Source organism: Cricetulus griseus, chromosome 2, assembly GCF_003668045.3.
Source record: "Cricetulus griseus strain 17A/GY chromosome 2, alternate assembly CriGri-PICRH-1.0, whole genome shotgun sequence".
In the NCBI taxonomy this organism is placed as follows: Eukaryota; Metazoa; Chordata; class Mammalia; order Rodentia; family Cricetidae; genus Cricetulus; species Cricetulus griseus.
Genome location: NC_048595.1, coordinates 368,352,215 through 368,376,819, shown reverse-complemented (window position 1 = coordinate 368,376,819; position 24,605 = coordinate 368,352,215). Strand labels below are relative to the sequence as shown.

Below are 24,605 nucleotides of genomic sequence, written 5' to 3'. Positions count from 1 at the left end.
TTTCTCTGTCTCTGTCTCTGTATTTCAGTCTCTTTCTTTATTTCTGCCTCTTTCTCTAGCTCCATTTTTCTGCGTCTCCGCCTCCATCTCTTTCTTCACCCTCTCCTTGTGTAGGCAGGATATTCCAAATGTAAACTTTGTCTCCCCTCTGGTCTCCACCCTATCAGAGTTTTCCAATGTGTTTGGTCAAAGGTCGTGTTCCTGAACTTGCTCTGCCCTGAGTGATGCCCCTTTCCATCTCTGCTGTTCGGGGACTTCAGTGGGAGCCAGATAAAGCCAGGCTTTGGGGCTCTATCAACTAGTGGTGTTGAGCACTGATGAAATAAATAAGCGGAGACAGAATTTAAAAGTCCTATCATCATTTTTCTTAAAAGGAGAACAATGAAAATGAAGAAAGGCAACAGAAAATAAAAAGTGCTGTGAATTCTAGGAAGGTCATGGGTGGCAAGGACATGTTGTGGGGGAGGGTGGATCAGTAGAGTCCAGGAAGGGCCCTCCTGGAGAGCTGACCTTGAAGCTGGACCAAGGTAGGTGGGAGGGGCACTCGAGGAGGCCTGTAGGGGGCATAGGGTAGCATTATCCTTTGCCCTCAGGAAGCTCAGGATAGTTCCCAGGAGCGGGGGAGTCATGGGGTTGGCAGAGGAAGCAGAAGGGAGGTATTTAGAACAGAGGGCATGCCCCACCCAAATCCTACCCCACAAAGCTTGTGTGACATGGACCCTATCTCTGCTTCTGGCCTTAGTTTAGACATAGCCTCTGGGAACTTTTCTTTGGCTTGCTAGCCTCAAAGGCCAAGTAAGGCCCATTACCCTCAACCTTTCCTGGCACCTGGTGGTCATCCCTGATGTGATACTGGTTTCTCTATATCTCCCAGCTGGCCACTGTGCTGGGAACAAGGTCTCATCGCCATGGTTGCCTGGCATTAGCACAAGCAATCGCCTCATCCTCTAAGGGCTCCCTGGAAGAAGAGAGATCCTGCAGGGCTCTGGATGCTGGGCATAGCCACCGGTCCTCTGAGCAGCATTTAGAGCACAGAGCTGTGCCTGGAGGAACCCACACCATATTGTGGCATTTCATGTGAGCAGTAGTAACTAGGGAACAGGCCTTCAACCACTTTCAGAAAAAAAAAAAGATGGGGTGCTCAGTTTCCTATAGGTGGAACAGATTTCTGGAAGCTTCAATAGTCTGGGGAGAACCAACATCCTGTTGGTTGGCACGGGACAGCAACAGACACCATCTATTTGATCTATTTGTTGGTGGAGGTCCCTCCCTCTTTCCTGGAGAGTGGGTTTGGCACTGTCCCCCTCCACACCCAACCCTGGCCTATGTCTGGGTTTGTACAGGGGGAGGGGTGGCCAGACCTGCAGCAGGACCTCCTGTCAGTGTATGGAGGGGGTGGCTTAGCTGGTTGGGCTGGGTGCCTCCGCAGATAAGGCATTAACAGCTCTGCAGACGCACCCTGTGGATCTGCTGACGCCTCCTTTCGGTCCAGGAGCTTGGGGTGAGGTGCCAAAGGTTCTCTATAAAGAGCCTGGGCTCCTGGCCACCACCACTTGCCCTCTGGCTGCTGAACTGCCTGTGTGTGCCAGGCCCAACCCTGCGACCACCATGGTGAGGCTTGTACTGCCCAACCCTGGCCTAGAGGACCGGATTCCATCTCGGGATGAACTGGAGGTCATTGAGAAGGAAGAGGCCAGCTCCCGGCCCAAATGGGACAACAAGGCCCAGTACATGCTCACCTGTGTGGGCTTCTGTGTGGGGCTCGGCAACGTGTGGCGATTTCCCTACCTATGCCAGAGCCATGGAGGAGGTAGGAGTCGGGACCCAGGTTGGGGCTTGGGTGTGGTATGGGTTAAGGCTAAAGTCGGAGCCCAAGAGTAACAACATGGACCAAGGACACAGGACAGACATTTCCAGGATTCAGTACCCAAAAGGGTCACAGACAGGGTAGGAAGGGGTAGGGCAATGGTCTCAGGTTGTTAGTGAGAGAGATGTGCCCCTCCCTCACCATACAAATTGGGTGGTTTATGTGGGGCTGCCAAACAATCTCCCCCTGGAGATGAGGATGATATGGTTAGTTCCCTAAGTTGACATCCCTCCTGGAGGGTAGAACACTCACCCACTTTTCAGGAGGTACACCTGGAAGAGAAAAAGTTGGGATCCAAATGGTGACTCTCAGAGGACAGATGGCATGGATGGAGCCTATCTTGTTGGACCCCTGGCTGGTCCAGGACTGGCATGTAGTGAGCAAAGCTGCCGCACTCAGTGACCCACAAACTTCAGCATGTTTGGCAGCCTTTAAGAGAACCCTCTCTTCCCCAGTGAGGCTCCATGATTCTCCAGCTGCACCTCCCTTTCAGAGAAACCCAGACTCCGACTCTTGGTCCATTGAAGGTGGTCCCAGGAACACTTTCGGGTGGCTCAGGAGGGCACAACTAGGGCACAGAGATCATAGGCATAGCTGCCTCATAGGCTCCTACATCACAGAAACAACTTCTGCCAGTTGGTACTCCAGCTTTTCTTATCCCCAGCCCCACAAAGACTGCTGCACCCAGGAAACACACACACACACACACACACACACACACACACACACACACACACACACACACACACACACACGTCATAAACAGCCTTGGGCTTTCAGGGAAGCTTCTGCTTCTGCCTCCTCACCTGGAGCCCAGGCTCTGCCATCCTAATGTAGCATTGTCAGCGGAGGTCTGGGCAGGCCTGGCTGCTGTAGAAACTGGCTCTGCTGGGTCTGGGGTGTGCCGCAGGTGGGGTTCCAGACATTCTGCTCTTAAGCGGGATTCTCTGACTCAGGAGCTTTCTTTACTTCCAGTTTGTGCAGACATACACTGGCATTGTGATGGGACGTTGTCACAGCAACACTGAAATGGCCACTGTGTTGCTGTGTAGATGTGTAGGTTGGCTGTCTGTTTATGACTCTGTCAGTACCTTTCACTCAGACCAGGCTCTACAGCAAATGAGAGAGCTGACAGTCTCAGGTTTTGCTATCCAGTCGACCCAAACAGAACTGGCCCAAGGCTTTCCAGCATCCTGTCCTTGGATCCCCTCTACTTTCCTGGGACTGGTTTTGGATGTAGAGACCCCCACAGCAAGCAGTTTCAGGGCAGAAAAACAGACCCTGGCCTTCCTCCAACATCCACCTAGGCAGGGCACCCTCAGGCTCCCCTGCATTCCCCTGCTGTGGAGGAGCTCTGCAGGGATGTGGAGGTGCCAAGAGGGTAGGAGACAAGATTCAGATTTGTTAGCTCCGTGCCTAGGAGAGAAGGGCTGGGCCGAGCCTGCCCCACGAGGAATTGTTCAGGGTTTCCACAAAAGAGTTGTGTCTAAGGTCCAGGCTTCAATGGGAATTTAATGGGGATTCCCAACACCTGAGATCATCTCTTCTCTGAGCTCACAACGCCCTGGGGACCTGGGGCTGTGGTGCTGCCCCTGTAGGTGTGTGGTGCAGTGGTCTGTGGATCAGCAGTACTGCAGACTTCTGTACCAACCCTGGGAAGACAGGAGGGAATGTGTTGTGAAGGCTCTGGCCATAGCCCTGGTCCCTTGGCCATAACCCAAGTCCCTTGGTCACACTGTTCTGACATTAGACTTCCTGAGAGGGCCCAGGCTTAAGTTTCAGAGAGACAGCCCAGGTCCAGTGGGAAGAATAAGTCTTGGTGGAGCCATGTATCTTTGGGTCACTCTGGCCCATGTTGCCCACATCACCCATAAACCAGACATTCACCCAGAAGGAAGGGAAGTCTGTGTTTGGGCCAGGTGGACTCAGAAGGGCTGGGCCCAGAGATGGTCCTCCTGACCTGAGGGTTGACTTCTTGTTCTTATGATTTCTCACAAACAGTACCATTACAGAGTGGATTTTTTTTTTTTCTGACTTGAAACTCTGGACACTGGCAGAGAAACCCGCATGTGTGGCTAGCATCATCTAGCCCTCCAGAGGAAACCTAAATAGACTTAGATGACTGAGGGTCCCCCATGGGCTCTTGGTGGGGGACAGGAGACCATGGCAGGTTATTAGTAGACAAGGGGACAATGGAGCTGGGTGGTGTCCCTGGGGATCCAATACTCTTAGGCTGTAACCCTGATGTCCCACTTCCTGATAGTTCTCAGGTTTGTCAGCTACACAGACTTCAAGTGTGGCATGGACCACTGAAGCTGAGCAGACATGAGAAGCAGGAGGCAGCCCTGGGTCCTCTGCAGCTTTACTCTTGGGAACTCAGACTGTCCACCAAAAATCACACAGGCCAATCACTGACTCCTATAGTGAATCCAGCTGAGATGGGTTTGCTCTGGGTCCCTTTCCTGAGGACTGTTTTATTCAAAGGCAGTGTAGACACACAGCAGTTCAGGATCAGCCTCCCAGATCATTGGTACTGCATCCTGGCCCTAGTGTTCTCATCGGTGAAATGGGAAGAACATGATGGGTGATACTAAGGCTGTCTCCAATGTTGAGCCTACTTGATGGGGGGCTGTACTTGGCAAACCCAAGGAGCTCATTGGGCCAGTTACATGCAGAAGAATGGGCTAGCCTTTGTCAGCTGGGCCCCCATACTACTTTTTTTGCACATGGAAGTTAGCATATCTACCCAGGATGCCCTGGACATGGTTGTCCATCTATGTCCTAGCCTTAGGCCACTGGGGAACCCGGCACTCTTGCTCTGTGTCCACGTTGGGTGCCATGGGTGCTGGCCCAGTTGCTGCCTTCCTGCCAAGGACCAAGTTGGCCCCTACAGAATGTACCCAACCTTTTTCATGTGTCCTCCAGTGATTACCCACAGTGAGCCCACAAGCTCCTGGTCTAGTCCTGGTAACCTGTGTATAACCATGTGCAAGTGTGTGCAGCACATGCCTCTGCTGGTAAAAGAAAACAGGGGAGACTCCACCTGCTGTACTTGCCTTCACCCTTGTAGCGCCTCCACTCCATCCCCTTCTCATCTCCCCTTATGCCTACTTCCCCATTCATGACTCAAAGGCAGAACTGGGTCTTCTTCAAGCTGCACACTCCATTTCCCTTTAGCCTCACTTTGCTATGAGCTCTACTGGTGATTCTCTCTATGTAAACAACAAATGCCAAGGACTCCGGGCAATGCAAAAGGCCTTATCTCTGGGGACCTTAGGACATCAGTCCTTGTTGCTCCATCCTGTAGTCCCAGCTTCCTCCTGGCCAATGCCTGTGCTGCCACACCCTATGGAGAGGTGGTACAGTAGCTCAGAGATGAAGACGCTATCCAGGGCTGGGACTCTGTTACCTTCTGCAGAAGCCCAGATCTGCAGCAAGCATGTTGCTCTGATCTGGGAACACCATCTGGGCCCCACCCCAGGAACTTCAAGACTGTCAGCATCTGACCCACCCCCACACGATTTGCTCCCCTGTGTGGGGCACAGGGAAAACAAGTGCTGGCCTGCCATCCTTGGTTCACTTACCAGGTCAACCCCAGGGACCCAAGGAGAACATCTTCCTCCATCCCTCTTTGCCTCTTCCTGTGTCTGTCCCTCTTGTCTCTGCCTCACCTGTCTCTCATCTCTGTCTCTGGTCCCCCATCTCTCATCTGTCTATCTTCCCTTTTTGTCTTTACTTGTCTTTCTATCTGTTCTAGTCTCTTTGTTTTTGTCCCTTCACATCTATCTCCTTCCCTCTGTCCATCTTGGCCCCTTCTGCCTCTTTCCTTAACTTTCTATTTCTGCGTCTCTTCTATCAGGTAGGATGATGGTGCCCTGGCCTGGCAGATACCAGGTTGCATCCTGAGTGGTGTTGGGATGTTGGGATGTCTTCAAGTTCTTTTGTGAAAGGCCCAGGGGCCTATGCCAGAGATACCTGGGCATGAAGGGCTATGGCATATATCAGACCATGGTGGGCTCACAGCTTTCTTCTCTGGACCATTCCCTAGGAACTGCCATGAGTCCTAGCAGGAAAGAATCCCAGGTCAGTATCTAGAGACTCTTACGTGTTGAAGGGAGTCCAGGCTGCTCTCAAACCTGTTTCTTAGGTCATGGCTTCAGCTTGAGCCTTTCTCTCACAGAGCCTCACTGGGACCTCCAATAGAAACAGTGACAATTCTCAGCCTCAATTCTATTCCTGTGTTTTTCTAAAAAGACAGAATGTAATGATGCCTGGAGTAAATGAATATGAAAATTCTCCTAAGTGTTGTGATTTCCCCAAAGCTCCTGACACTTCTTCCCAGTCCACAGCAGTCTGGTGACGGTTTTCCTACAAGATACGTGCAGAGATGAAACTGGGCCTTCATGGAAGCAGTGCTTTCTATAGGGTAGCACATGTCTGTCCTTATATTAAAGCAGTTCCTAAGTGCTTAGCTGTTTAGTCTGTCCATTCTCATGAGACATTTTCCTGGATAGGTCATCTTCTGTCTTGTTCTGCCCCAGCACTGGTCTACCACTGTTTCCAAATGTCCACACAGCAGCATACTTCAAAGGTTAATTCTTTTTTTTTCTGAGACAGAATTTTTCTATATTGCTTTGGAGGCTGTCCTGGAACTAGCTCTTGTAGACCAGGGTGGTCTCGAACTCACAGAGATCCTCCTGCCTCTGCCTCCCAAGTGCTGGGATTAAAGGTGTGTGCCACCACTGTCCGTCCAAAGGTTAATTCTTAACAGTTCAAAGTCTAAGGTCAGATGTGGTAGCTAAAGTGTTCCCTCAGGTGAGACAGAATTGTGGTGGGAAGATTGCCACTGTTGGTATAGAGAAGGCTTCATATGTTTTCTGCTCTCAGCTTTCCTGTGTGAGAAAAACATGTTTCTGAAAATGTACCTCTTGGCCATTTTTAAATGTCTTGTCTAGTGGCTTTAAGTGCATCTGTCTAAGTGTACACAATCACCACTCTGTATCCCTGGAACTCTCATCCTCTCCAACCGAAACTGTCCTCATTATTACCACCCCACATTGCTTCTCACCCCTGAAACTTCTGTTCTATGGTTTCTGTGGACATCTTGTCTACAGGGACCTGCATAGTAGACCAGTTGGACTTTTGGTGACTGGATTTTGCCTAGCTCAACAAAATTCTCCATCTTCCTCCCTGTGTTGAAATCCCACTGTATGGATGGGCCATGGTATGTTTATCCACTTAGCCACTGAATGATGCCTCTGTAAACACAGGCATCAAGCATCTCATTGAGGCTCTACTTTCAGTTCTCTTGGGTACCTAGAAATGGGATTGTTGGGTCACATGGTGGTTCTATGTCTAATTTTTTTTTTTCAGGAATGACCCTACTGCTTTCCATGGTGATTGCACTAATCTGCTTTCTCACCAACAGTATTGAGGGCTCTAGTCTCCACCTCTGCATGAGCTTATAATTTTCTTTTCTGCTTTTGTAGCTATCTTTATGGTGTAAGGTTGTGTCTCACATTTTCTGTATGCTCAGTGAGGTGAACATCTTCTCAAGTGTTACTAGAATCTGTGTGTCTTCTTTGGGTCGACAACTCTTGGGGGTCTGTGACCATCTTTAAGTTGGATTTTGTTTGAGTTTTGTCCTCTAAATATTCTGAGAAATTTAACACTTCACCAGACTTGTAGTTTGCATTTATTTTCTCTTATTCCAAAGGTTGTCTTTTCAACACTGTTAATGTGGTGGTTGTTTTCTCCTTTCTTTCTTTCTTTCTTTCTTTCTTTCTTTCTTTCTTTCTTTCTTTCTTTCTTTCTTTCTTTCTCTTTCTTTCTTTCTTTCTTTCTTTCTTTCTTTCTTTCTCCTCTCTCTCTCTCTCTCTCTCTCTCTCTCTCTCTCTTTCTTTCTTTCTTTTTGAGGCAGAGTCTCACAGTCCTGGCTGTTCTGGAACTCACTATGTAGACCAGGCTAACCTAGAACTCACAGAGATCCTCCTGGTAGGATTAAAGACATGTGCTATCATGCTCAAAATTTTTTTCTGTTTTTAGATTTACTCAGTTATTATTTGTGTATGACCATTTTGCCTGCACGTATGTATGTGTATCATGTGCAGGTCAGAAGAAAGGGTCATACTCCCTGTATCTGGAGTTGCCGATGGCTGTGAACCACTGTGTGGAAGCTAGAAACTGAAGAAACTTGTTGCAAGAGTAACAAGTGCTCAGCATCCTTGAGCCTTTTCTCTAGTCTCAGTATTGTTATTTGGTATACATTATTTAAACTTTTTTCATTAATGTAGTTCTTACAGAAATATAATTAACACACAGGACAACCACAGAAGATTCCTAAAGCATGGGAGAGGCACACTTCCTAATATTAGGGTTGGTAGGTCTATAGTACAAAGGGTTTGCACAGATGAGGGCAATGTGTCCAGTTATTTGAAACCACTATTGTACTTATTATGCTTTGAAGTAAAGAAAACTTACCAGTAAGCAGAGCTGCCCCAAGCTAAGGCATACTTGCTTCCTCCCCTAGTTGCCCACCATCACCAGTAAAGAGATCCCTTCTCAAGCTGCTGTCTGACAGCAGCTTTAGCATTTGTTGGCAGTGCAGTGACACAGGGTCCCCACAGCAGCTAACCTCACAAATTGTGACTCTGTCCCTCTGTTCCCAAGGTTCTGGTCAGTGAGGGGCCTGGGGCCAACTCATCCTCAGCCAGTAGGCCCCTATGTGGTTTTGTGTTACTGCCAGTGAGTATGGTGGCACCATGCCATGCTTTGTTTAATGACAACGTTCTTCAAACCATCAGGGAGTGCTAACACATGTGACAAGATGTTGGAGACCGTCTTCCTAAGGGATCCTTCTAGGCTATGAAGCTTGCTGTGGCTTCACTCACATGGCTTACTCCTGCATATCAGCTCTGTTCAAGTGCCACAGGGGTGTTGGTGGCATCTAATCATTAGAACAAATGTTTTTTAGTACTTGTTCCCAGGTGGTGCCCTGACCTGTAATGACATGTCCTGTTTCCTCCCATCCAGGAGCCTTCATGATCCCATTCCTCATCCTTCTGGTACTGGAGGGAATTCCCTTGCTGCACCTGGAGTTCGCCATTGGCCAGCGGCTACGCAAAGGCAGTGTGGGTGTGTGGAGCTCCATCCACCCGGCTCTGAAGGGTGTAGGTGTGTGTCAATGCTTCTGGCTGGCCTGAGGTTTATAAGGACAGTCTAGTTCCTCCTTATCTTTCACAATCAATTCCAGGTTCACATTCTACCAGAGATCCTCAGGAACCCTTCAGTAAAATCCCTGGGAATGTGGGTTGAAGTATCTAGGCTGGGCTACTCATGGTCATCAGGGAACAGACAGGCCAGCAGAGGTCGCCTGAGTCCCCACAGCCCAGGGCACAAGGAAGATGGAGTTGCTGGGTGAGAACAGTTAGCCTTACCTTCCTAGAGCAAAAGCCTCCAGGACCAGAAGGGGGAGCTGGCTGTCTTCTCTGTCCACTCCTACACACTCAGCGAAGACACCCAGTACTGCCCCCAGTCCAGATGTGGTCACTCATTTACAAACTGGCTTGGAGACTGCCTCACTAAAAGGACATGGCTCACTGAGAGCTCAAAATGCACCTAAATGGTGTGGGCTCTCCAGCCAGGAAGAGAAGGGCAGGGTCCATGGACAGAGAGTTCAGATGTGTTTATCCCAGAAGCCCAATGCTGGACAGTCCATAGCACACACAGTGTCGACTCCCTGCTGTCAAGCCCTTCCTGCCCTTGCCACCCCAACCCCCTGAGTTTCTAGCTCTTACACTTGCCCTCTTCCTTCTCTTTCTTTTCACACATATTTGGATTTTAGTTTCACAATAAAAAAAAATCACATTCCCAAACTGCTTACTGCTCAGCCTATTGTCCCAGATGCTGAGCCATTGGCCACTATGATCTCTGCTTGCCTTTTTCACTAGTTCTTGGCAGAGATTTTCCTGAGTCTACCCACTTTGGTTTGGGACTTGTCAAGTGGAACTCCCTGAGGCAGACTCACCCCCACTAAAATTGTCAAAAAGCTCTTTGCAAGGGCCCTGTGACCACTTGCCTGGATACATCTTTTGGGGCCCTAGGTGGAGCAGGTGAGAGTGCAGAGTGCTGGGACCTTGATCTCACTCTGGGAGAATCAGGTGATCATACAAGTGGTATCACATTTCTAGGTCTGGGCTATATCTGCCCTGCAGGCTGGGGAGCAGGCCCCTCCCAGTGTCCTACTGTCTCCCTGCAGTGGAACAACATGGATTGGTGTCCATGTACTCACCTGCTAGAGATACGTGTGCATCCTCCACAGTGATATCCCTCCCCACAGGCATTGCCTCCATGTTTGTGTCCTTCATGGTGGGCCTGTACTACAACACCATCATCGCCTGGGTCATGTGGTATTTCTTCAACTCCTTTCAAGAGCCTCTGCCGTGGAGTGAGTGTCCACTCAACGTGAACCAGACAGGTGAGCTCTTGGCCCCTAGACAGTGGAATGCGGTTGCCATCCCCCAGCCTCTGTCCATATGACATGTTATAGCTTGGGGGAGAGTGGAAGAAACGGTTGCTGGCACTTTCTTACACACACAATCAAATCTTGTGACCACATGACCTCTCATTTCACAAGAACTGGATGCTTAGAGACCAGGGTTAGCAAAATTCAGAGCATCTTTGATGCAAGAAAACATTTAAAAATTCATGTTGTAGGGGCCAGGGAAATGGTGTAGTCAGTTTAAAGTATTTACCATAAAAGTGTGAGAACCTGAGTTCAATCCCAAGCACCCACATAAAAAGTCAAGCATGTGGCCGGGTGTTGGTGGTGCACGCCTTTAATCCCAGCACTCAGAAGGCAGAGGCAGGTAGATCTCTGTGAGTACGAGGCCAGTCTGGTCTCTAGAGCGAGTGCCAGGATAGGCTCCAAAGCTACACAGAGAAACCCTGTCTCGAAAAGCCAAAAAAAAAAAAAAAAAAAAAAAAAAAAAAAAAAAAGTCAAGCATGTGTTACCTGCAATACCCGTGAGCTGGGAAAGCAGAGGCAGGAGGATCCTAAGGGTTTGCTGACCATCCAGCCTACCCTAATTTGTGAGCCCAGGTCCCAGTGGGAGACCCTGTTTCAAAAAATAAGATGGATAGGTCCTGAGGAATGATACCCAGAATCAATATCTGGCCTCCATGCATGAACCTGCACACACACACACACATACACACACACACACACACACACACACACACACACACGGGGGGGGGGCGGCTGTATCCACAGGCATGCCTATTACCCCAACATTTGAGAAACTGAGCTACAGTGTGTGCGACCACCATGACCTACATTGTGAGTTCCAGGCTAGTTGGGCTTCAGTTTGAGACCCTATCACAATGAAACAACGCAGAGATCCACAGTCCAAGAAGAAAGCCACACTGGTCACAAGGCTGAGCCATGGGAAGTGTGCAGGTGGCTCCCAGTCACCAGCCAGGCCTAGTGAGACTAGAGGGTGCAGGTCCTTGGTAGGAGACTTCCTGCTTCCCTCCCCCATGCTCCCTGGGTCTCCGTACAAAGAGGCCACTCTGCCACAAGGGTCCTTTGTCACCCCTACCTTCCCAGGCCCCTCTCTTGTGGAGAGAGAGGCACAGGTCTTTGCCCATGACCAATGGGACACGTTTGGCTCACAGAGATACATGTAGCTGCAGAGGGGCACGAGCAGCCTGTTTCATAACTACTGTCCTGACAACCACCACAGAGTAGCTCTGAGGATTTCACATGAATGCTCAAGATGGGCTCCTCTTCGTCAAAGGACAAGTCCTCCCCAGGATCTTGATTGGTTTTTTCCGGTAGGAGAACCCCAGTATCTCCTGAGGAAGAGATACCTATGGTAACATGAGATAACATGGAGTTGGACTGTAATAAAAGGGCCATGGTCACAGAGTCCAAAGTCCACGAATCTTCTGCTTCAGTGGTGAGAGGGGCCTTCTTCCAGGAGTTAGGGAGGAGCTGGTGCTCAGAGACCTGGGCTCACATCAGAGCCCAACAGTGTCTTTTAGCAGATTTCACATAGACCTACACCTGTGTACAAATAGGTGTATACATGAACGTGTATGGATTGTGTGGCATGTGGATATAGATGTGTGACTGTGAGTGTGTTCATGCGTGCCCTTGTGTCTATGTGAGGCTATATTCATGTGTGCAAGTGTATCCTGTTGTGAATGCCTCAGACCCTGGTTAGGTTTCTGCCACTTAATGTTCCATGTTGCCATTTCCCTGGCTAATTCCTGGCTTGTCCCTGCTTTTTCTTTTGTTTTATATTTACTTTTAATATTTTTAAAGCAATCTTATTTGAGGCAGGTGGATCTCTGTGAGTTCGAGACCAGCCTGGTCTACATGAGCTGGTTCCAGGACAGCCTCCAAAGCCACAGAGAAACCCTGTCTGAAAAAACAAAAACAAAAACAAAAAAACAAAAAACAAACAAAAAACCCCACAAAAACCCAAAACAACAACAAAAAACCAAAAACAAGACCAACAAAAAACAAACAAACAAAAACCAATCTTATTTTACATACCAATCCCAGTTTCCTCTCCCTCTCTTCCTCCACCCCTGCTCCCCATCCACTCCTTAGGGTGAGGCCTCCTGTGGGGATCATCAAAGCCTGTCACATCATTTGGGGCAGGACCGAGGCCCTCCCCCCTGTGTCTAGGCTGAGCAAGGTATCCCTCCATAGGGGGGTAGGAGAACATGAGGGATCAGGAAGGTCGAGTTGGGGGAAGGACAGAGAGGGACAACAAGGAAAGAGACACCTTTGTGGGGTTAAGGAGAAACCTGGCACTAGGGACATTCCCAGGAATCCACAAGGATGACCCTGCTTTTGAACCACAGCTTGACAGTGTGCTCATCTGCTTCTGCAGGCTATGTGGAGGAGTGTGCCAAGAGCTCTTCCGTGGACTACTTCTGGTACCGAGAGACTCTGAATATCTCCACTTCCATCAGTGATTCGGGCTCCATCCAGTGGTGGATCCTGCTCTGCCTGACATGTGCCTGGAGTGTGCTGTACGTGTGTGTTATTCGTGGCATCGAGACCACTGGGAAGGTACAGTGCACGGCTGAACATGCAGCTTCCTGTCACCAATCTTGAGGGTCACTGTCTTTGGGCTTACACACAAGAGGCCTTAGTTGGGAGGCCTGTGGATTCTGTGCTGCCCAAGATGCCTTTCAAGCACACATTGTAAAACTTTGTGTAAGATCAATCCAGGCTCTCTCTTCAATTGAATCAGATGACAAGAGAAATTGGGAAATGGAAGGCCCATCTTCCCTGCACTGAGTTAGGGTGATCCTGGCAGAGGGAAGAATGTGGCATTCTGAATTAGACCCCTTTCCTTGTCTGAACTCTGACCTATCCACGTGGTGTCTCCCCTGCCCCACACTGTTCCCCACAGGCTGTGTACGTCACCTCCACTCTGCCCTACGTTGTGCTGACCATCTTTCTCATCCGTGGCTTGACTCTGAAGGGTGCCACCAATGGCATCGTCTTCCTCTTCACACCCAATGTGAGTCTCTGTCATCTATCAGCTGACTTCCCTGGGGCTTCAGATCCCAAAGAAGAAGTCCATGCTGGATTCTACTGGCTTCAAGACTAGCTTCTTTCTCTATGGTGACAGCCAATTGTCTGATGTCCAGGCCAGTGCCCTGGCTAAGAAGGGCCTGGCAAGGGGTCAACCTGTTCATGGGTCTTTAACATATGTGCCCTGGATGGGGACTGTTTGGTGGCTTGACTTTTTCCTCTGAATAGAATGGCATCCTTTTGGGGGAAGGAGTTAGCTTCTTTCTCAGTGGATGGGGAGGCCTAGTCCCTGTAGTCACAACTGAGTCCCTGTATAACAGATTACGGAGCTGAGCAACCCGAACACGTGGCTGGATGCAGGAGCTCAGGTGTTCTACTCCTTCTCCCTGGCCTTTGGGGGCCTCATCTCCTTCTCCAGCTACAACTCTGTGCAGTGAGTATGGAGTTTGGAGGGAGGGCCCCCAGGGATAGGGACTGTGGGGCCCCCAGGGACACCTTGGTTCTGGGGTCTCAGTTTCCTTATAAGATCATGAGGAATTCTGCTGTTTTCATGAGGAAGGTGTTTTCAAAAGCATAGTGCCCAGCAGCAGTGTTGGCCAGTGTGAATCAGCAGCTGCCCCCTGACCAGTCCTGTGTAAGAACAGGGCTGGCAGGAAAAGCAGGTACAGGCTTTGAGAGAATCTCCCCTTGCTGGGGAGTCCCTGGATGATCTCTGCTGCTTGGTCTAGTATCTTCCCTCCTCCACTCCCAACTTGATGCCTACATTGTTCCCAGCCTGCCTCAGAACTCCAGGCTTCAGGTATGTTGGTACTCCTCAAAGCCCACCCTAGACCCAGGTCATACCCTGAAGGTTGTGACCCTGCCAGGTTCAGACATGCTTCCCTTCTTGACACCTTCTGGAAAGGTCCTAATCTATGAAGAACACCCCAACATCCAGGGAGGATGCAGGTGATATTTACTTAGGCAGCACCAGCTTGTTGTCAAGAACTGCCCTCTGTGACCAGCGGTGGGTCAGGGAAAGCAGTGGATTCAGATGGTTTGAGTGGATAAGCCCAAGAGAGAACTGCGAAAGCTGGGCAGGAAGTGGGTGGTAGATCAGCTAGAACTTCAAGCCCATGGAGAGACTCAGGCAGCAGACAGAGATAGAGTAAGGCCTGGCAGTAAGGGTAGATCCATTCTGGGAGGTGTCGTCTGCAACAGGCATGACACTGGGGGAGTCTGTTCTTGGAGGGTATGGGCTGTGGTCCCCTTGGTCTGGGAGGGCAAGCCCTTCAGAGAATGTGTTGTAGTTGGGTGGCTGGGGAGGTGTTCCCTCTGGAACACGGCCTTTTAGTCAGTGATGGATGGGTCCCAGGCTGGTTTTTTGTTGTTGTTGTTTTTGTTTGTTTGTTTGTTTTTTTGTTTGTTTGTTTTTTTTTTCTGAAGCAGCAGTAAGCTTTATAAGGAAAGGGAGAGCACATTTCCCCACATTGTATTCAGTCCAGTAGAGCCCAGGTTCTGGTGCTCTTGCTCACAGTCCTCAGTGGAGACTTCAGGCTTTGCCACTCCTCACATTCTCCAGGGATCTGGTTACCTCATCAACACTCAGGTTGTTCAGAGACACATTTTTCTCTTGACCGAAAGCATAGCAGGCCCAGAGCTTGGGATGCACCTCCGAACATTCGCAGATTAGAATGGAAGGCCGGGGTGCGCCTTCTTCAGCTCCACGTAACGTTGCTGGATGAAATCCCTTACACCCTGGCTGTCCGGCGAACGCTGGCATAATCTCATGATTATGTGAATCTCACGCAGCGCCAGCTTGGTACCCATCACTCGGCTAGCAGCGGCGGCCGCCATCTTAGCTAGCAAAGAGGCGCCCAACCACGACTCTTGGGTCCCAGGCTTTAGAAGGCCTTCTCTGGTGCCATGGAGAATGTTCTAGAAAGCAGCCCTGGAGGTGCCACTATGGGTGGAGCCCAAGTGGAGTGTGGGTGAATTATTTTTGCAACATCTTTATTCAATTTGTATTCTGTGCAGCTCACCCACTTTAAGCTATGTGAGTTCATCTACATGAGTCCAATGGCCTTAGTATATTCACACAGCTGTGCAGTCATTGCCCTTATCTAGTTCTAGGACATTTTCATGAATAGACACTCCTGAATTTCCAGATACACTGGTAGTATTTCCCTGTTTCTGCCTCTGCTTTCTCTGAGTATTTCCTGTGGGTAGAGCTGGTGGCATAGGGTCTTTGGCATCTGATTTCTCACTGACCTGAGGCTTCCCTGGTGTAGAGTGTGTTGGTACCATAGTCCTGTGGGGCTGGTTGACCACCTGCTGTGAGGACAGCTGAACTATGCTCACCCATCCACCTGCAGGGACTTTGGCTGCTTCTACTCCTATAACTGTGAATGGTGTTTGTGCTGAATGAGCTGTTGCTGTGTTTTGGTTTATACCTTGGGAGAGACCTGCCATCATGCCACTCCATGATCAGGACCAGGATGCTTTCCATTGCACTGCACCACTACAAGTTCCCTCTAGCTGTGCAGGGTGGCCCTAGTCTCCTTTTTTTTTTTTTTTTCTTTTGTGGTTATCTGTGTTTTGGGGGTATTCTTCCTTTCAGGTGGGTGGTGGTGTCTTGCTGCAGTTTGACATGGACTTTTCTGATGGCTTGTGTACTTTTGACACATCATGGGGCAGCCTGATGACAGGTGTGTTGGGGGTTGGGGTTGGAAGACTGGGGTTACGAAGATCAGGGTAAACCAGGGTGTGGTGGCACGCGCCTTTAATCCCAGCACTCGGCAGGCAGATCTCTGTGAGTCTGAGGCCAGCCTGGTCTACAGAGCCAGTTCCAGGACAGACTCCAAAGCTAAACAGGGGAATCCTGCCCCCCAAAAAAGACAAGGAAAGAAAGAAAGGAAGGAAGGAAGAAAACAAGAAAGAAAGAAGGAAAGAAAAGAAAGAAAGAAAGAAAGAAAGAAAGAAAGAAAGAAAGGAGAGCAGGATATGTTCAGGACATGCTTAGTGTTTCCAGATGGGACTCCAGAGGCTTCAATCAGGAATTCAGTGTGGGGTCTAACAGGGCTTAGGGTGAATAAGGGCAAAGCCTTGGGTCAGCCCCTGAGCTGTGGCCACGTCTTACATGCTCCTGAGAGTCAGCCCAGGGCTGCCTCAGTGTATAAACCTGGGACTCTCAGATGGTCAGAAACACATCTGGGACCTGACCCTACAACATTCCACCCCATGCTGTGGGTGAACATTCATCCTTCTGAGGCACACAGACACTGCAAGGCTAGATGGCCAGGATGGCTCTACCCTGCCCCAAGGGCCAGTCAGAATGGTCAAGTCCCATCTGGAAAATTCTAGGATCTCTCTCTCTCTCTCTCTCTCTCTCTCTCTTTTTTTTTCATTTTACTTTAGGCCGGTAGCCCACCCAGCCCTGGGTTCTCCCATCCCTTGGGGCTATAGACTGAATTGCTTTTGTAAATACTAATTTGTACCTTATGTCTTAAATAAGTAAAACCCCATCTTTAGAGAGGCCTGGGTTGAGAGAGAGGTTTCAAGCAGTAGAGAACCTGACTTGACCTCCTTCTCTAGCCCATGGGGACCTCTGCACCTGGTAGCCTGTCCCTTCTGTGAGGCTGACTGCTTGCCTGAAACCTAAGTTGGGATCTGATTCTAGGAATCTCCAACTCTTCAGTATTCTGGGCTTTCAGAGGGTCTCCATAGCCATTTTCTGTGTGGGTGGGAAGAATGGAACATGGTAAAGAAGACACAGCTTGGATCAGGGTCAGGACACAGCCCTCTGGTCACTTTGAGTGACCACATGTGTCCAGATGACAGGACCTGGGCTTCCCTATGTCACATTAGCTTTTCCCTCACTTGGTGAGAACTCAGGAACCCAGTCTTAGACCTGGAAACCCTGGTTCTGCTCTGCTGCATGCTGCCACCCAGCCAGGGGATGTTATGTCCTCTTCTGTGAATCAGCTATGTTGTCCTGTGGTGACACCACTCTCATCCTCAGCAATAACTGTGAGATGGACTCTGTGATCGTGTCCATCATCAATGGCTTCACTTCTGTGTATGCAGCCACCGTGGTCTACTCCATCATTGGCTTCCGAGCCACCGAGCGCTTTGATGACTGTGTCAACACGTGAGTTGCCACCCTAGCACCTTGGGCATGCACAGAGACCCCTGCCTCATTGCCCAACCCTCACCAGTTCAGCCTTTGGGAAGCCCCCACCTAGGACACACAGTAGCCTTTTCATCTCTACCAGAAACATCCTGACTCTCATCAATGGCTTCGACCTGCCTGAGGGCAATGTGACTTCAGAGAACTTTGAGGCTGTCCAGCAGTGGTGCAACGCCACCAATCCTGAGGTCTATGCACAGCTCAAGTTCCAGACCTGTGACATGAACTCCTTCCTTTCTGAGGTAGGTGTGGCGATCTCCATCTATCAAAGCCTCATGTGTGGGTAAGGTCATTGTGAGTCACACACAGGGCCTTTGCACAGTTAGCATCTTAGCCCCAGAAGTGGCAGAAGTGAAAAATCAGGCAGGAGGAAGGAGCCACTGTTCACCAATTGTGAACCACCTGACACTGCCAGGACTTGACTCCTCCCTCCAGTCTCTGAATTCAATTATATAAAATACCCCCAACTCCTTCCCTCAACCCTCCCATGCTTCCCTTCACTCCTTCTCAGATTCATGGCTTCCATATATATATATATAATATATATATATATATATATATATGTATATATATATTCCATATATATTATCAGTATTATATATGTATAAACATATGTATAATACGTGTATATATAGCACATTTGTATTTATGTGTATGTATGTATATATATTATATATACACATATATATGTGTGTATATATACATTAATGCAATCTGTTGAGTCCATTTACTGTTGCTTGTATGTATATTATTTCAGGCTTGATCACTTGGTATTGGATAACCAACTAGGGGGCTTATCTTTGGAGCATTCTAATTCTCCAGCCCTCAGCCTTCCTTAGTTGCTTGTAATTCTTCATTTAGAGTACCTGCCTTCCTTCCCTCTTCCCTCAGTGAGATTTAGATTCCCCTATCTCATTAGCATGTCTATTGGTGTTATTCTTGTTCAGGCAGGTGTTATGGGTGTTGCTTCCTTGTCATAAAAGGCAGTACCACAGCTGTTTTCCTGGTCCTCTGCCTCTTACTCTTTCTACCCCCTCTTTTGTATGTTCAAGGGACTTGGGTACAGGGTTGTATTGTAAATGCATCCATTAGGGATGGGCACTCCAACGTCACTTGCTCTCTGCATTTTGATCAATTGTTTTCTGTGGTGGTCTCTATCTGATGCAAAAAAAAGTTTCTTTGATGTACCTGTGGATAGATTTTTAGCTTGTGGTTAGGAAGTTAGGATTACTAAAAAGTAGAAGAGGGTCTTCTTTTAAATCCATGACTTTACAAGCTGAGGAGAACTATTGTTTGCTTTCCTCCCTTGGCAGCTTGCTCAGTACCTACAGTGCTATGAAAGCTGGTCTTCGGGGAGCAGGTTTTCAGGTCATACACAGCTGGACTCCTCTGAGTCCTGTGTACAAAGTGCGTGGTGTCTTCAACAATAGGGGCTTATTTTCAATTTCTGGGAAGCAACCAAGGGAAGCAGCAATAGCTATCACTAGAGGAAGGAGAGGGGCAGAGAACTGAGATGGCCTTGTGAATTACTGCAGGGTGTGGAGGGCACAGGCCTGGCCTTCATTGTCTTCACTGAAGCCATCACGAAGATGCCAGTGTCTCCACTGTGGTCGGTACTCTTCTTTATCATGCTCTTCTGCCTCGGCCTCTCGTCCATGTTTGGGAACATGGAGGGGGTGGTTGTACCCCTTCAGGACCTCAATCTCATCCCTAAGAAGTGGCCCAAAGAACTGATGACAGGTATGTACAAAGTCTACTGTCCGAGGGAGACCTGCTTATGTTCCCTGTGGCAATGGGTGGGTACAGACCTGGGTTGAACAGTCATAGCCACAGCTCTGCTCCCTGTCTGGCCACAGGCCTCATCTGCTTGGGGACATATCTCATCGCCTTCATTTTCACACTGAATTCGGGCCAGTACTGGCTCTCTCTCCTGGACAGTTATGCTGGCTCCATCCCTCTGCTAATCATCGCCTTTTGTGAGATGTTTGCTGTCGTCTACGTGTATGGAGTAGACAGGTAGGAGGGGTAGCTCTGTGGTAACGCGGGCCATCTTTAGCAGAAAAGCTGAGTCAGACTTCCTGCTAAGCTGGGCCAGCCAAGTAGGGATAAGGGAGGTAGGCGTGCCATGGCACACAGCCTTCACTATTGTGCAAATGAGTTTAGACTTCCTTCATAGGAGTGGGATGGCATTGGCTTAGTCCTGAAACTTGGTCCAAGCGGTGGAGAGAGGCCAGAGGATGAATGGTTGGCCTTGCTGAAGTGGTGCCTCCTTTCTTATTAGAAGTGATATAAATAGTACCTCTAACTCCCAATAGCTCCTGCTACCTATGCAGGTATACTAGAAACTGGCACATAGTAACTTGGGTGCCAGAGAAAGAAAATGCAAAAGAAAATTCAGACACATCTGAATATACAACATATATATGTTGTATATATGTATATACATACATACAGACACACACACATATATACATATGTATATATAAAATCTAACTCTAAACACGACCTTTCTGGCACCCTCAAAGCAGCTCTGGGGCCTGGACAAAGGTAGGGAGAATGTGGGAAGAAGGGGAGGGGATGGATGCAAGAAGAGTTCAGGCTCTGTAAGACCTGGACCTCACATGTCCTTAGGCAAGACAGAGCTCAGTGTTATTTATCCACTTGGGGTCTACACCAGGGGTGCTTCTGAAATTGTGCATAGACCCTCCTAGGGGGGCTCAGCAGCTAGCTAAAACTCAGGCATGAAAAGGCAGGCAGGGCAACTGTTAAGGGCCACTTCCAACTGTCAGCTTGACCCAACATCTCAGCAGGGATCCAGGAAGCTACATCTTCAGAGGAGATGTATTTCGACCACTCTAGAATGTTCTGTCTGTATCCATTAAAATTACATTGGTGTAAGCCCTTTGCTGGGGGTCCTGTTCTAGAAAACCTATTTGAAGTCACTGAGAAATGAAAGTGCACAGGGCACATGGACAAGGTTATGTCCGCACGAGTGGAAGCCAGACTCTATAGGCTGAGGAGCACAGGGCCAGCCATGTGGCGTTTGTGATGTTTGGAGGCACCGGCAAGGAATGTATCAACTGAAATGCGGTTGCAGCTAGCTCATGCACAGCGGTCTGAGTTCCGCACCACTGTGAATAGCATGGGGGAGGTGATTGCCCAAGTATGTGAAGAAAGACAGCCACTGGACCAGCAATAGACTCAATGTCCCGGTTTCTCACTGACCCTGCACCTAAGTCCTGGTGTCTGCTGGGGCCCAGGATAAATTGCCGGTTTGTTCCATATGTCTCATTCCCATCACGAATCCCTGTCTACAGAAGGGAGTTCTGCCACAGAGCAGGCTTCGAGCAGGTCAGGAAATCATGGGCATCACCTAACTTCAGGGTGCGCTGCTTGCGCAAGAGCTACTGACTCTCGTGTGCACTGGCAGGAGGAAAGTCTGATGGCCCACTGTCCTCACTGTCACATGACAGGAAGTGGGTGAGAGTATGAGACCTCTGATGGTAAACTTACATTGCAGTGCTGTGGGGATTCCAAGAAGCTTGGATGGAAGCTGCTGACAGTGACCACCCAGGACCCCTCTGAGTGCAGGCACATCTTTGCCTGCAAAGTTAGAGGACCCTATCAAGGGAAGGCCAAAGCACAACATCTCAAGATGACAACCATTGTCCAGATATAGAAAACCGGTTGGTCATCTGCCTTCATGAGCTTCCTGTCCTCTGCTCTCTGCTGCAGGTTCAACAAGGACATCGAGTTCATGATTGGCCACAAGCCCAACATTTTCTGGCAAGTTACATGGAGAGTGGTCAGCCCACTGATCATGCTGGTCATCTTCCTCTTCTTTTTTGTTATTGAGGTCAACAAAAAGCTCATGTACAGCGTCTGGGACCCTAACTATGTAAGTGCCCATTGGCTGGGAGGAGAGGGAGGAGCTCTGAGGGGGAAGGAGGCAGACAGACAGTGGGGCACGAGGAGGGTCGAGGGGTTCCTTTCCAAGAAACAGAAGGTGAGATTGTGGGGATTTGCAGACCTTTCCCCCATCTGTAACCCGTGGATCTCTCCCCAGGAGGAGTTCCCCAAATCTCAGAGGGTCCCATATCCCAACTGGGTGTACGCTGTGGTGGTCATCGTGGCTGGGGTGCCCTGCCTCACCATCCCCTGCTTTGCCATCTACAAGCTCATCAGAAACCGTTGCCAGAAGTCTGGGGACCACCACGGTCTGGTCAATGCACTGTCCACAGCCTCTGTGAATGGGGACCTGAAGTACTGAACGGGCCTAGCCTGTAAAAGGCAGAAGATGGTGTGTGGAGGAGAGCAAGAGGCAGGACCCTTGGGGGAAGTGGGCTGTAATGCGTGTGAGTGCGTGAGTATACATACATGTATTCATGCATTACACAGGTGTGTACACAAATGTTACACACAAATGTGGGGCACACAGGTGTGTTTATGTGTATATTGCAGTTGTACTCGTGTGTATATATATACATATATAGAGATGTGCATGCACATATGAGGTGCAGATGCTCTAAGAGAGTATATGTGTCAGTGTGAGCTTGTGTATGCACACTGTCTGTTTGTGCATATATACTGGGAGGTGCCTATATATTTGTGTATATGCACATGAGTGCTATTTGTATGAATGTATATGCTCTGTGTTAACACATACATGTGTGCACACATGTGTGTATACACATATTCACACATGTACCTCTGGAGATATGTGTATATAAATGTATGAACATGCACTTATAAGCCTATGTACATATATGTATGTGTGTGTCTTCACACGTGAGTTTTTGTGGTGTATATGTACATGCGTGCACATGTACACATACATTTGTGCATGTACATACATATATTGTACGTGCACATGTCTATGCTATCTTTGTACGCATGGTACATGTGAAAATGTTTTCTATATGCTCAATATAGAAGTGCCTACCACTCTGGCCTCCACCTGCCCTCACTGTAGGGCTTGGACTACAGACATGGCTCAGCACCCACCTTGTGCTGCAAATTCCCAGCAGAGAGCCAAAAGTGAAGGATGGCCTCCTTCCCTCCAAGTGGAAGGCAGGAGGTGAAGCTATGCTGCTTGCCTGGCTCCTGGGCATGTTGTCCCTGCCCACTCCCAGCTGATCCCCTGACCCTTGCTATGAGTTCTGGACCAAGGCCCCTAAATTAGAAGTCTGGGCCCTTCTGCTCTTTAAGGAGAAACACAGGAAGTTGGTGGGTTGGCAAGGCCGAGAAGATTTGTCTCAGTCAGAACCGGCACACCCTTGCTTCCTGAATGCCTGCTTAATCATTGGTTGCTGAACAGGCCTCTGAGAAGCCAAGCTGACTTTCCCTTCTCTGCTGAAGGGGGAGCCACCCTGTGCACTTCTGAAGAGGGCACAAGCCCGTAAATCTTTAGCCAAATGTTGGAGAAGGAGGGTTACAGGGTAACTCAGCTGTGGCCACTGTGTTGAGGACTCCAAGAGTCCTGGGCACCCCAGTGACTGAAGCCTAGAAGTCTTCAATCTTGTGGCAGCCAGTGAAGCCACAGAGGCTATGTCTGCCCCTTGCCCCCAACAGGCTGGTTGTTTCTGGGTTCATGCCCACTCTCAGTTTATAGGTATTTATTGCAACAAGCTACTTCCCTCTTCTTTCCACGGAAAAGCCCAAATTCAAATAGAACTGGATTTTCTGAGAATTCTCACAAAGAAGGGAGAGAAACTGTGGTGGGCCCTAATATCATGTTCTTCCTACTTGGTGACACCAGCCACACTTCACCCACCATAAGAAGCAGCGCCTACTGTTGAAACACCGAGTCCTCTTACAAAGTACTCTTCCATACACACTGATCGCTTGGGTGCTATGATCTGAAGAACCATACAGAGGCAGAGGAAGGTGCTTGGCCCTGGGGGAAATATGAAGGGTCACACACTAGCAGTTTCAATGGGTCCCGCCTCTGGGCCTCTGAAACCTCATCTGGAAAAACTACTAATTGGTGCCCATCAGTTGTGCATACCAGAGATTCCTGTGTGGCCCTGTGTGGCCTGGCCAGAGGCCAAGCAAATTCTCTGCTATCTCTGGTCCATGCCTTATGTTTAGGCCTCATGTCTCCAAGTGTGATGGAAATCAGGTTAGTTGATAGTTCTAAAATACATCTTTCTCAATAAAGCACTCTTATTTTATGTTCTTGGGTTAAGAGTCATTATTCGGGCATAGAAGGATGAGCAGGACCCATGGCAGGCACCAAGAACTTGCAGGAATGATGTGTTCAGTAAGTCCAGTCCTACATGGCAGAGAGCTGTAGACTGGGGGATTTCTCTGAAGAGGTTCCTACAGCCCAGAGAGGGACAGATAAGACTGTACTGTGGCTGTATAGTTTTACACATTCTGTTGCCTACTGGCAGGTGACCAGAAGGTCTTTGGACTTGGGGCATGGGGGCTGCATGGGAATGAGGTTAGCTGGAAACAGAGTACCAAGATAGAGGAGGTAGAAGGAGAGTCACAGAAGCACGCTCAACACAGGTGTAGGGGTGACATCGAGGGGGTGCACCTCCTAGCCGAGACTCTCCTCCATACCCTCCACTTCCCTCCATCTCTTATCTCTTCTCAAACTTTTACTCACTTTACCACCAGGCTCAAAATGGGGTCTCCTATAAATGCAGCCCCTAGAGCCTAGGCTTCTGCAGCCTACATATTTGGAATTGTGGCTGCATAGTTGTCAGAAATAGTGTCCAAGAGGATGAAGATTACAGGTCCCAAGATTGCAGGGCTAAAGATGCCTTTAGTCTGTCCCCAGGGAAAAGCATCATGAGGGAAGAAATCTCAGAATCTGGAGAGCATCACAAACACATGTGGTAGAGTCACTCTGTCCTGCCCAGTTACCCCAGACAACATTGAGGTCACTAGGGCAGAACCCCTACACATGAAAAAGAAGCATCCTGTGCCCACCCCTCAAAACTCTTGTCCATAAAGAGCTATGGGCTATACTCAGCCAGGGTCTTCTGTGCTGTGCCTAGAGTCTG

The 24,605-nt window shown here is 49.1% G+C and overlaps 1 protein-coding gene and 1 pseudogene across 1 annotated transcript; one reads left to right on the top strand and one right to left on the bottom strand.

Moving 5' to 3' along the window:
- Positions 1–1,608: 1,608 nt before the first annotated feature.
- On the top strand, positions 1,609–21,862 carry Slc6a19 (solute carrier family 6 member 19). Its single transcript, XM_027400143.2, has 12 exons — positions 1,609–1,810; positions 8,900–9,040; positions 10,206–10,343; positions 12,772–12,953; positions 13,300–13,410; positions 13,745–13,857; positions 17,425–17,553; positions 17,678–17,834; positions 19,128–19,332; positions 19,449–19,608; positions 21,328–21,490; positions 21,659–21,862. Exons 1-12 carry the CDS (start codon positions 1,609–1,611, stop codon positions 21,860–21,862), a joined length of 1,905 nt encoding a protein of 634 aa, XP_027255944.1.
- On the bottom strand, positions 14,956–15,260 carry LOC118237978 (annotated as a pseudogene).
- Positions 21,863–24,605: the final 2,743 nt, after the last annotated feature.